The sequence below is a fragment of the Mobula birostris genome, chromosome 11 (assembly GCF_030028105.1).
Source record: "Mobula birostris isolate sMobBir1 chromosome 11, sMobBir1.hap1, whole genome shotgun sequence".
Classification (NCBI taxonomy): domain Eukaryota; kingdom Metazoa; phylum Chordata; class Chondrichthyes; order Myliobatiformes; family Myliobatidae; genus Mobula; species Mobula birostris.
In genome coordinates this window covers 14468799-14482448 of record NC_092380.1, presented here as the reverse complement: position 1 = coordinate 14482448, position 13650 = coordinate 14468799, and the positions used below count along the sequence as shown (strand labels likewise).

The 13650-nt window shown below is 42.2% G+C and overlaps 1 protein-coding gene across 2 annotated transcripts in view; it reads right to left on the bottom strand.

Annotated features, from left to right (window-relative positions):
* Positions 1-13650, bottom strand: part of l3mbtl2 (L3MBTL histone methyl-lysine binding protein 2) — a 163166-nt gene that overhangs the window by 132951 nt on the left and 16565 nt on the right. For both annotated transcript variants that reach the window (XR_011887714.1, XM_072271726.1), the window contains exons 5-7: positions 13031-13110; positions 5565-5682; positions 868-1011 (exon numbers count right to left, since the gene is read on the bottom strand). Coding sequence is in view for 1 of the 2 variants with exons in the window: in XM_072271726.1 (XP_072127827.1) it covers positions 868-1011; positions 5565-5682; positions 13031-13110 (342 nt within the window). In the remaining variant the exon portion in view is untranslated. The remainder of the gene's footprint in view (positions 1-867; positions 1012-5564; positions 5683-13030; positions 13111-13650) is intronic.

The window sequence follows — 13650 nt, the reverse complement described above, 5'->3', positions numbered from 1 at the left end:
TACTAACAGAGTGTAATTTCATTGATTTTTCACTCAATGCCTAGTCTCACGTTAAAGAATAGTAACACAAATTCAGACACTAGAAGATAAACTCAACACAGGAACAAAAGGGACCATCAGTGATATTTCCTCTCTCTACCTAAGCCAAATTAATCACAATGATTTAAAAAAAGACAATTTACTTGTGAAGTGTTTTGTCATCGGAGGAATCTGGTTTTACATTGTTCTGTGGAATGCTCAAACAACGCATAATTCCCTTTCCCTTCCCTGACTAGTGTCTCCGTCATCAACCACAACCTATCAGATAACCCACCAGTGACTCCCTTGCACCAGCCATCCCCACCTCAGGAGAGCTAGGTCACCTCTCGCTAATTGTTCTCACCTTTAGAATTATATGGAAACAAAGTCTACTTCAAAGGTTTCAAAGGTACATTTAATGTCAGAGAAATGTATACAATACACATCCTGAAATACTTACACTACCTCTCCCCATTTCTCACCTACCCTCCCGTCCTTTCACTTCAACATTATATGACTGGGGAGGAATCCTGGCAGTATTTTCCCCCCAATTACTTATTGAGGTACCAGAATGGAGTACGCCCTTCTGTCCTTCAAGCTGTGCCACCCAGCAACCCCGCTTAATCGTGGGACAATTTATGACGACCAATTAACCTACCAATTGGTAGATTTTTGGACTGTGGGAGGAAACCAGGGCACCCAGAGGAAACCCATGCGGTCACAGGGAGAATGTACAAACTCCTTACAGGCAATGACAGGAACTGAACCCGTATTGCTAGTACCGTACAGCGTTGTGCTAGCCACGCTACCGTGCCTGATACAACAATAATACTGGTAATGAGAACTTACCCTGAGGTGGTACGAGAGGTTTGTCCAGTGTTGCGCACCAGCCAATAGGATGGACATCTGCACTCCCAAGACTCCCAAGATTATACCAAAAGTCTTGCCGTGAGTTATTTTCAAATCCTTCGTATCTCAGTAATGCCTTGTAACCTGGAAAGAAGAAAAAAAAACAAAATAGATCAGTGAAAAATTTAAAACATTATATGCAAGGTTGTCCTGTTTTTACTTGTGAAAGAACAACAACATTAATGCTGGAGAACTCATCAGACAGCACATGAAGAAGAAAAGCTAACTATTCAGGAGGAGGATCTTTTATCTGGAAGGTCTTTGGCTCAAAGTGTTGACCGCTTCTCCCTTCCTCCCTTAGAATTAGGCCCTTTTACCTACCAAGTTCATGCAGTCCAACTTGCGTCTGTTTTTAAATTTCTTGTCCGACCCCAATTTAGTCTCCACATGTTCTCTCCGATCAGCTACATGAAACACTGGCATAGGAAAGCAGCATCCATCATTAGAGATCCCCATCACCCACGTCATCCTCTCTTCTCGCTGCTGCTATCAGGTAGAAGGCACAAGAGTCTCAGGACTCACACCACCAGGTTCAAGAATAGTTACTAACCCACAACCATCAGGCTCTTGAATAAAAGGGGGATAACTACACTCGCCTGCCCCATCACCGAAATGTTCCCACAACCAAGGATCTCCCTTTAAGGACTCTTTAATCTTATCATTTCGTGCTCTCGTTATTTATTGCTATTTATTTAAATTTACATTTGCACAATTTGTTGTCTTCTACACACAGGTTGATCTTTCATTGATTCTTTCATAGTTACTATTCTATAGATTTGTTGAGAATGGCTGCAAGAAGATAAATCTCAGGGTTGTATACGGTGACATATATGTACTTAGATGATAAAATTTACTTTGAACCTTGAACCCCTACCTCCCCTTCCCCAACATTTATTTCATGCTTGGGGCAATTAACAGTTTCCAATTAACTAACCAGCAAGCATACCTTTCAGATATAGGAAGCCAGAGCACGGAGGAGAAACCCAGGTGATTACAGGGAGAGTATGCAAACTCCACACAGACAGCACCAGTGGTCAGGATCAAGCCTCCACGTCACAGAAGCTGAGAGGCACCTGTTTTATTACCTGCTGCATATTTGCAGCAGTTTCTTATTTCAGCTTTACATTTTTGTGGGACAACAAAAGTGCCTGTAATTAGATCAGACGACTACAAAAATAAATTGATTGATCTGTTATTTTCATTAGTCAACATTTACTATATTGAACACTGAGGAACATGGTCTCCATGTGAATTAGGGATAAAAGATTGATGCAAAACTTGACAGAGAAATGCAAATACAGCTTAGTTCTTTTCCAACACTTATTTTTTGCATTATATAGCACCAATATTAAATTAATCACAACCATTCATAGCTCGGCTGTTCATGGGCTTGACAAAATGTTTGTTCAAGTTATTTTTATTATCGAAGTACATACGTGTCACCATATACAACCTGGGATTCATTTCCTTGTGGGCATGCATAGTAAATACAAGAAACACAATTGAATCAATGAAAGACCGCATCTAACATGGAGGACAAACAACCAGTGAGCAAAAAAAACAACAAACACAAATAGAAAGAAAACAACAACAAACAAACAAACAAACAAACAAACAAATAAATAAATAAATAAATAAGCAAGCAAGCAATAAATATTGAGAACATGAGATCTAGAGTTCTTGGAAGTGTTCTTAAGAGTTCTTGGTTGTGGGGAACAGTTCAGTGATGGGGAGGGTGAAGTTGAGTGACATTATCCCCACTGGTTCAAGAGCCTGATGGTTGAGGGGTAATAACTGTCCTGAATCTGGTGGTATGAGTCCTGAGCTTCCTGTTCCTTCTTCCCAATGGCAACAGTGAGAAGACAGCATGACTTGAATGGTGAGGGGTCCTTGATGATGGATGCTGCTTTCTTGTGACAGCACTCCATGTAGATGTGCTCAGTGGTGGAGCGAGCTTTACCTGTGATGGATTGAGCAGTACTTACTATTTGTAGGCTTTTCCATTCAAGGGCTTTGGTGTTTCCGTACCAGGCCATGATGCAACCACTCAATATACTCTCCACCACTCATCTATAGATATTTGTCAAAGTTTTAGATGACATGCCGAATATTTGCAAACTTCTTGGAGAGAAGAGGCATTGCTGTGCTTTTTTCTTTGTAACAACACTTGCGTACTTGGCCCAGGCCAGGTTCACTGAAATTATAACAATGAAGTTTTTAAAGTTGCTGACCCTTCCACCTCTGATTCCCTTGATAAGGACTGGCTCGTGGTCTTCTGGTTTCCTCTTCCTGAAGTCAATAATCAGTTCCTTGATCTTGCCGACACTGAGTGAGAGGTTGTTGTGACACCACTCAGCCAGATTTTCAATCTTCCTCCTATGTTTTGATTCGTCACCAACTTTGATTCAGCCATTGGAGCCGTGCTTACCACAGTGTCGTAAGTGTAAAGCGAGTAGAGCTTTATGGTGCAGGTGTGCCGATGGAGATTGTGGAGGGGATGTTGTTGCCAATCTGAACTGACAGGGGTCTGCAAGTGAGGAAATCAAGTACCTAGTTGCATAGGGAGTTACTGAGGCCAAGGTCTTGTAGCTTATTGATTAGTTTTGAGGGGATGATAGTAATGAATGCAGAGCTGTAGTCAATGAAGAACATCTTGATGTATGCATCTTCACTGTCCAGATGTTCTAGGGTTCAGTGAAGAGCCAATGAAATGGCATCTGTTTGGAGTGGATCCAAGTCACTTTTCAGTCCCGAGTTGATGTTTCATCACCAACCTCTCAAAGCACTTTATCACAGTGGATACACATCAAAGTTGCTGGTGAATGCAACAGGCCAGGCAGCATCTCTAGGAAGAGGTACAGTCGACATTTCGGGCTGAGACCCTTCGTCAGGGCCCACAGTGGATGTAAGTGCTACTGGTCGATAGTCATTAAGGCAGGTTACCATATTCTTTTTAGGCACTGGTATAATCGAAGCATGCTCAACTCTGAGCAAACTGGAAAACAGATGCTGGCGTATCTGATCTACCACCCTGCTCACCATTGAACTCAAAGGTAAAGCACAGAGCTGCTGAAGAAAAGCAGAATGTGCTCTACATTCTGGCCCTCGGCTTTCTCCATGGGGTCACTGGTATAAAGCCAAATCGAGTTACTTTTAAATCATTTCAATGGTTTTTTTTATAATCAATTATCGTTTTAGTTAAATTTTTAAGTTACATCGTTTTGAGTTGGTTTACACATCTTGACCCAGCTGGTGGCGTAGTGGCATCAGTGCCGGACTTCGGGACGAGGGGTCCCGAGTTCGAATCCAGGCAGCTCCCCTGCATGTTTTCCATCCCTGCTGGTGATCTCTTTGGAAACTCACCCAGCAGAAGGCAATGGCAAACCACTGCTGTAACTTGCCTCGTACGCGGATCTCCACTACGTCAGAGAGGCGTGGAGGGAAATCGTCTGCTAATCGGAGAAACTCTGGATGCGACGTACCTTTCCTTTACACATCTTAAGACATTTTAAAACTCTTCCTTATCTTTTGATAGTGGTGAACTGTCAAAGGTAATCAGAGATACACTGCCCAAGTACTCAGAGATCACTCTGGCTCAAGGGACATGTCCTGCATATGGAGAGTCAGGTTGTTGGCCCCAAGAAACAGGCACAATAAGCGGTAGGCAGGGAGCCTTTATCAGGACCTCCACTGATGCTCCCTGGCATGTTGAGTTCCTTCAGCATTTTGTGTGCATTGCTCTAGATTTCCAGCATCTGCAAAATCTCATGCTTATAATCTTATACTGTTCTTCTTTCCGTGATTTAAGTCTCTCTCACTAACTGGATCATCTCCATTTTTGCGATGTTTCTGTCAAACATTAGAAGCAAGCTACATACAAAGCCAAATCTTAACCCCATAAGCATCTGTCCCTGCTGGAATACTTAAGCAGGGACTGACCCAACCTCAATTATATGGAGCTGGGCGTTTAGGTGGGATTTTTTTTTTTAATACTTTGTTTTCAAAATTTTCAAAAAAAGCAATGTGATCAACAAAAACATACTAGCTCAGACATGTATAAAAAAGAAATAAGCAAAAAGACATAACATTAGAAGGATGCCTGTTGTACAAAGTGCTCAAAAATACTAAACATTAAATCTCTAATGAGGGCCGTGAGAAATCAGCTGGGATGAAATTGCTCATCCGCCCCGGGCCTCGTCCAGGTTGGCAAGAAATGGATCCCAGATAGTCGAAAATTTTTAATTGAATTGGTTCTCAAGAACCTAAGTTTCTCCATCCGTATGACTGAGATCATATCAGCCATCCATCTCCGAAAGGAAGGGGGAGAAGGTGATTTCCATTCCCTCGCGATAAGTCTTTTGGCAATAATCATCCCCAGCATCAGAGACTGTTGTATGGCTGCAGGGAAACAAATAGTAGATTGCGAGCAGCCAAATATAGCGAGACCAGCTTCCAAGGGGAAGGATCTTTTATAGGCCTTTGAGTACCAGTCAAATATTTTGGACCAAAATCCAGTCAGTAATGGGCAAAACCAAAAGGTGTGTGACAACGTGGCTTCCGTCCCTTGTTTAGGTGGGATTAATTTGAGATACAGAATCCAGTGCCGTCCTAGGCAAAAGAAGTCACCAGAAACCTACCTGCTAATTTGATAACAGTTGCTATCCAGTAGACTTTGATAGGAAGATTACAGTTATGATTTAATATTTCTACTTTCATGCCTTCTGTAATATCTTCCCACTGGTCATATAGTGGAACCTAAACAGAAAACATCAGATATTGCATCAGTCTCCATCTCTACCCTTGTGAGATTTCCCCTCTTAAAATTGTCACTTCAATATTATGGATTCAAGTATTTCTTTAGTTGATCAGATAAAAGAAGTAGAGTGAAATGTGTGCTGAATTACCGCAGGTGCTACATTCAGATATGCCTGCCCCTAGGTGTGTCTTCATACTCAATGGCAAGGCTGACACTTCAATAAAATGCATAGAATACATAACTGCACCAAAGTAGTATTAAAAATAAACTCAAAATCCATTCAGTGGTTAACTAGACACAAACAATGGTCAGATAATCGAAACAAAAGGATGCTACCTACTTCTGCTCCACACTTCAATAATGAGTACTAAATTGGACAGGGCAAATTACAAGGATATTAGGCAGGTATTAGGGAGAGTTATTAGGAACAGTTATTTTTGGCGTCTACACCTGACGTGTGGACGGTGTTTAGAGACTACACAGAGTACAGGATAGATATGCTCCAGTTAGAAGGACAAGGATGGCAAGATAAGGGAACCTTGGATGTCAAGAGAGATGGTGATTTTAGTCAAGAAGAAAAAGGAAGCACATGTAAGCTTTAGAGTAGAATAGAATGGAACTTTGTCATTGCTCAAGGCAGAAGATTGTGGTGCTACTCCAGAAATCTACTCTTGTATTTAGGAAGCTATGATTAAGCGGAGCTCTTCAGGATTATAAGGAAGCAGAAAAGAACTCATGAAAGGAATTAAGAGGGCCAGAAGGGGTCACTACAGTAGGATTATCTGTATATAAACATCAAGACCAAGAGGATAACTAGGGGGTGGGTAAGACCACTTAAAGATAAAGAAGGGATGTGCTTGGAGGCATAGGATGTGAGCAAGGTCCTAAATGAGTACTTTACATCAATATTTACCAAGGAGAAGGATAAGGAACATACAGAAATCAGTGTGGAGCCTGCTAATTTGATAAGACATTTCAAGTTAAAAGAGGCAATGTGGACTGTCTCAAAGAATGTCGAAGTGGCTAAGTCCAGAAGGCCTAATGGAATATACCCCAGGTTATTGAGAGGCAAGAGATGAGACTACTGGGATCTTGGACAATACCTATGTGTTCTCCAGCCACAGGCAAGGTCCCAGAGGATAGCTAACGTTGTTCACTTATTCAGAAGGGAAACGGGGATAATTGTGGAACCCATAGATTTGATGAGTTTTATGTCAGAGGTAGGGAAGTCACCGGAGAAAGTTTTAGGGATAGAATTTATAAGTAATTGAAAAATCATGGCCTAACTAGGACAGTCAGCATGACTCTGTACAGGGCCAGACCTGTATTACTAGCTGGATTGAGATTTTGAGGAGGTGACGAAGGTGATGGATGAGGGTAGAGGTGTGGATGTTGTCTACATGGATTTTGCTAAGGCATGGGAGGCTCATCCAGAAGATTAATGTGTATTGATAATTTGGATTCAGAATTAGCTTGCCCATAAAAGAGGGCAGCTGTTGATACAGGACTTTTACTGGCCGGTGGTCGTGACTAGCAGTGTTCCAAAGAGTAAATGACTTGGATGAGAACGGAGATGGGTGGGTTTACATACAATAGGTAGATTGTTAGTGTTGTGGACAGTGTAGGAGACTGGCATAGCAGAAGATATATATAGATCAATGGCCGATAAGGGCAGATGTAGTTTAATCTGTCCAAGTGCAAAATGTTGCACCTTGGGATATCAAGTGTAAAAAGACAGTAAAATGTTAACGGCATGACCCTCAACAGCAGAGGGACCTTGGGGCTCAGGTTGATAGCTCCCTAAAAGTGGCTGCACGGGTTGATAGGGTAGTAAAGAGGACATACAGCATGCTTCCCTTTACTAGTCGAGGAATTGAGGTCAAGAGTCCGTAAGTTATAAAACTCCAGTTAAGCCACTTCTGGAATATTACGTTCAGCTCTGGTCTCTCCATTTTAGGAAGGATGTTAAGGCTTGGGTGAGCGTGCAGAAGAGGATGCAGCTCGGAATGGAGAGTGCCTGGAATGCACTACCTGGATAGGGGTCAGGGCATTCAGGAGGCTCTTAGGCAGGCACATGAATGTGCAGGAGATGAAGGGATGTGGACATTGTGTCACCATAAGGGTTTACTTTAGTTGAGCATTTGATCACCAATTTAATTAGTTTGGCACAACGCTGTCAGCTGAAGGGCCTGTTCCTCTGCTGTACTGGTTTACATTCTATGTTCTAATTGTTCACACTCTTTTGGATTGCTGATCCACTAACATATACTGTAGTTTAATAATATTCTGAATTTTATCACTACTTCCTTGTATGTTTACTACCTTCCAAGGCTTTGAGTCATCTTCAAACATGAGGTTAGGTCCTCATTACCCAGTGCGTCAATAATGGCTATGAACCAATACCAGCCTCTGCAGTAAAGCATTTTAAAAGGCCAGTCAAATCTCCAGATATGGTCTAATCAATCGAGCATTTCCATCATTTCTCACTCCTCCCACTCTGAGCAAGGACAGGATTCCTCACCAGCCTCCAAATCATTCTCTATAAATTACTCCACTCTCACAGTGCAGCCACCAGCCGACATTTTTCTCCAGCCATTCCAGCATTCTGAAGAGACAATTCCACCCCCACAACACCCTGATTCACTCTTCCATCTCCATCAAGTGCTACTCCCTTGTTCCTACGCTGCACCTGCCCTGTCACTCAAGAGACCCAGATATTCCTTCCAATTGCAGCAGCAATCAACTTGAACAATATGCACCTCAGCACTCGCAATGTCGCCCCACTGGAGGAAACGAGCACAGGGAGGTCCAGGTCACTCCAGAACAAGAGCAACCATGTCAACTTCTGACTAAGTGCATTAATAGTCCACAGGATTCAATTTCAAGAAACCAACATCTCCATTTGTATTGGGACAAGGTAATCAACCTGCAACATAAACTCAGTTTTTATCCCTCAATGGAGACTGCCCAGCCTGCTGTACATTTCCAGTGTGCTCTTTTACTTCCATTTTCCACGAACTGTACCATTTTGTGTCTCTCAGTTCCTGCAGTGTGAATTTTCCTTTTTTTAAAAAAAAAATCCTTCTCACCTGTCCTTATTCATCTTCATTGACTGGCATCTCCTCCAGACAGATCAGTTTCAATTAACAAGCTTCATCCTCTCTCAGCCAGCACTAGCAAGTCTGCAATTCAATCCCGCTTACTCTCCGCTTTATCACAGTCTTTTTGTAGTTTCTGCCCCTCCCATTCTATGCAACTTAAAACATTCAATTTATAAAGGTCATTGAACTGAAATGTTAATTCTATTTCTGACACCACAGATGCTGGAAAGAACAGATGGCATATAGACATACAGCAGGGTAACAGGCTTTTTGGCCAACAATAATCAATTTTGCCCACGTTCTCTTCAACTGGAAAATTCTACCACTTGCCTACACACTAGGGACAAATTACAGTGGCCATTTAATCTACCAACCTGCACATCTTTGGTTTGTGGGAGGAAACTGGATTGTCCTGAGGAAACCCATGTGGTCACTGGGAGAGTGTGACGAAAAGAAACAACGCAGTCTAGAAGCTAGTCAGAAGGGGCATCCCACAACCATCAATACTGGGAATACTGCTGATCACCATATTTATTCGATTCGGGTATAATCGGTGCTACTAACGGACAATAAATTCAAGACAGTCCCCAATAAGCCACAGGAATTAGAATTTAGTTGAACTATTAAATATGTTTCAAAACAAAAACCAAATCAAACCACTGAGATGCATCACAGGGAGGGCACAAGAGGAGGGAAAAGAAAACTGAAGGTGAAAATTAACAGACTACAGATGCTGGAAATGTAAAATAAGAAAAATAGTGGAAAAGCTCTGAAGCAGAGGCACATCAGAGTTTCAGTTCTGATGGAGGGTCCTCAACCTGAAACGTTAACTCGGTTTCTCTTCCCACAGATGTATCTCAGCACTTCCTTTTTATTTTAGATAGTGATTAACATTAGATGAAACTACAGAAGCCTTGCAAAGAACAATCACCAGTATGGTGTTTTACAAACTAACCACTCTGCTCTCAAATTGATTTATGGCACCAACTAGTAAGTAGTCCATCATCAGCAATATTTTCAAGTACCTGGGTTGTTATCCTGAGGAGGAAAAGATATCCCTTCTGATGACTATTCTGAACCTAATAATTTTACTTAATGAACACTCTATATGTAGTATCAGTCAAGACTGTGGTCTCTCTCGCCTCCTCAGCCTTGGACAGGCCAACAGGCTGCATAGTTGAAGATGTGGCCTTGTGTCTTGTACAATTCACCACTGAATCAATTGATCCACTGGCTTAACCAGTGGCATTGTTAAGAGGTTCTGGGTTTAAACCCAGCCCTTTCCAGCATTTGGGCATATAATTAAACTGACATTTTAGAGTGGTACACAAGTAGGGTGGCAGGGTGGAAATGCGTCTCTACCAAAGAAGGTGTAATGCACCCAGCAGGTCACCCTTGTGCAAGGTGTAGCACCTGCTTAGTTCACCCCCCCCCCGCCCCTCCCAATGATCAGGGTCACGTGAAACCATGGGAGCAGGTGGTGGATGGTCGTATGAGCAACTGGTGCATATCACAAGTCCTGGTAGGTGACCACTGATGGCAGGCAAACAATCTCTGAAGAATACTGACAATGGCTGGGGTCACCTGTCTTGTAAAGACACCGCCCAGAAGGCGGCAATGGCAAACCACTTCTATAGAAAAATTTGCCAAGAACAATCATGGTCATGGAAAGACCGTGATCGCACACGGCATATAGATACGGCACATAATGAACTAATGTAAGGTGTTGTGCATTAGGGAGTCAGATCAGAGGGCCAACTAGAGCTTCCCTAAAGAACTGACGGCATTCAGGTTTACTTTCTTCCCTTAGACCAACATCATCAAACAATTAATAAAAAGCCCAAAAAGCACAAAAATGCTAGAGGAACTCAGCAGGCCAGGCAGCATCCATGGAAAAAGAGTACACTCGACGTTTCAGGCCGAGACCCTTCAGCAGAATGGAGAGGAAAAAAAAAAAAATAGATTTCCAGCATCCACGAGGAATTCTGCAGATGCTGGAAATTCAAGCAACACACATCAAAGTTGCTTGGTCAGAGGGATACCTGGACTGTACCTCTTCCTAGAGATGCTGCCTGGCCTGCTGCGTTCACCAGCAACTTTGACGTGCGTTGCTTGGATTTCCAGCATCTTCAGATTTTCTCTTGCTTGTTAATAACAATGCCAATCACTTTTATTTTACCCTTTGCCTTTTACCTGTTTAGGAGAATTAGATATGGCCCTTGTGGCTAGGGGGTTCAGAGGGTATGGAGGGAAGGCTGGTGCAGGGTTCTGAGTTGGATGATCAGCCATGATCATAATAAATGGCGGTGCAGGCTCGAAGGGCCGAATGGCCTACTCCTGCACCTATTTTCTATGTTTTCTATCTGTGATTAAACTGGCTACTGGGGTCGCCCACATAACATTGGTCATGCTGAGAATCACAGAATCTTACAGCTCATAACTCTGTGGCTGATTTTGAAATTATTGTCCCAGCTGGTACCCCATGCCAGGGTTGATCACAAGTCCAACTGCCTCAAAGGCTCCCTTGGCACCTTCTGTTCCATATTCCAACATTTGGTCCATCGCCTTCAATGCCTCAGGGATTCAAGTGTTTGTCCAGATACTTAAATGTTTTGAGAGCCTCCATCTTCAGCACCCCCTCAGATCCCTTCTAAACATCTTACCCCTTCTCTTATAGTTAAGGCCTCCAGATAAGCATCTCTGCTACACAGAAACATTTCTTACTATTCATACCAAGCTCCTTAAATTTTTTTCAAACCTCAAATCAGACCCTCCGCTCAGCCACCTGAGTGGCAGCAGTACAGTGCAATACTTATAATTATTTCAGTATTGTGCAAAAGTCTTAGGCTCCCTAACTATATATACACATGCCTAAGATTTCTGCACAGTACTGTATATTCCATCTGCCATTGCTCTGCCCATCTTACCAAATGATCGATATCATCCTAAAACCAAATACTACCTGCTTTGCTACAAACTCCACCACTAATTTACCTGTGATCTACATAAATACAATTATACCTCTGATACTCATATCCATATCAATTGTTTAACAAGCACCAAGGACCTACTAGCAATCCCTGTAGCATACAACTAGTGACAGGCTTCCAACTGCAAAAACAACCTTCCACCATCATTCCTAGCTTCTATTTCCAAGCCAATTTTGAATCCAACTTGCCAATGCCTCGGTCTAACTTTTGGATGTGGGATCCTGTCAAAGGTCTTACTGAATTCTATATAGACAGCATCAACCACACTGCCCTCATTGATACAGTGTTACTTCTTACAAAACAAAAATCAAATTGATCAGAGGGGCATACCCACTAATAAGGCCGTGTTGACTATCCTTGATTAATCTCTGCCTCCCCAAGTACAAATTAATTTTTATTTTATTGAGATACAGCACAGAATAGGCCCTTCGAGCCACACAGCCCAGTAAACCCCCCAATTTAATCCTAGCCTAATCACGGGACAATTTACAATGACCAATTAACCTACCAACCAGCACATCTTTGGACTGTGGGAGGAAACCCACATGGTCATGGGGAGAACGTACAAACTCCAATTCCATCCTACAGAATCTTCTAATAACTTCCTATTATTAATATTAGAGTCACTATCCTAACTTATCCTAATGAACTTCTTGAGTAAAGGAACCATATTTTGCTGTCCTCCCCTCATCTGATACCTCACCTGTAGCCAATAAAGATACAAAAATCTCCATCACATCCCAACATTCTTCTCCCTTGTCTCTCAAAGCAGCCTAGAATACATCTCATCAACTACATGGGGAGGCTTTTGCTCTTCATTCACTGCTTCTTTCTTTGTGTCACCGCTGGAGGTATATTCATGCTTATATTCATCAGATATCCAAACCTGTTCATCTGCAGTCCCTCGAGGAAATGTAGGATTGGTTCCAACTGTGTTGCCTTATGTTATCGCTTGCAAGATCTCCTCTTCGAACTTCCTAAGCCCTCAAGGTAGCAGCAAGAATTTTAATGGTCTCAGTTAATCTGTGACTCCCAGAAAAGATCAAGTGTCTTCCAAACTGGTGGAGAAGGAAACTGTGAATTCTTTCCACCATGGAATACCATTTCAAAAGCAGTATGAACTCAGGTCCAGGAGCCCAACAGACACTAATATATTGGTTATGAATACTGAAGAGGAATTTAAGGATGGACTGGGGAGATAGAGAAGGCTTCAACAGGAAAAAAAACAGTTTACAAATAATACACGTTTCACTCACATGTTTGAAGCAGCTAACAGGGGCAGCTTTGCAGTTCTGCTCTTCAATATACTTCCCCCATTCAAATCCTCGGATACCACCTTGAAAGGAAGAAATATAATCGGAAGAAAGCAAGATTTTAAAATAAATTCTGACTTTCTTTTTGAAGGCCAAAACAAAACCGCAGATGTCGGTAATCTGAAACAAAAGTAATCTGTGGGAAGAGAAACAGAGGTAAGGTTTCAAAACTGGGAACCTTCATCTGACGTAAAGCCCAGGATCTAAAACTCCATTTCACTTCCTACAGATACTGCCTGACCTGTTGAATGTTTCTGGCATTTTCTCTTTTTAAATTTAATTGTTGCCAGTCCTAATCAGATTCAAGTCCTAACTGATTGCTGCAACGGTGAGATACTGGTCATTCTCTATTGTCTTGACATGTCAACAACAGCACTGTTGCAACGTGACAACCCACCACAGCCTGTTGGTGGTGTTCTCCCACAGTCCAAAGACATACCAGTTCATAGACTAATTGATCATTGTAAATTATCCTAGTCCAAGATTAAATGGGTGATTGCTGGGTGGCCTATTCTGCTCTGTATCTTGATAAACAAACAAACTAGAGATGTGTTCTTTCAGAG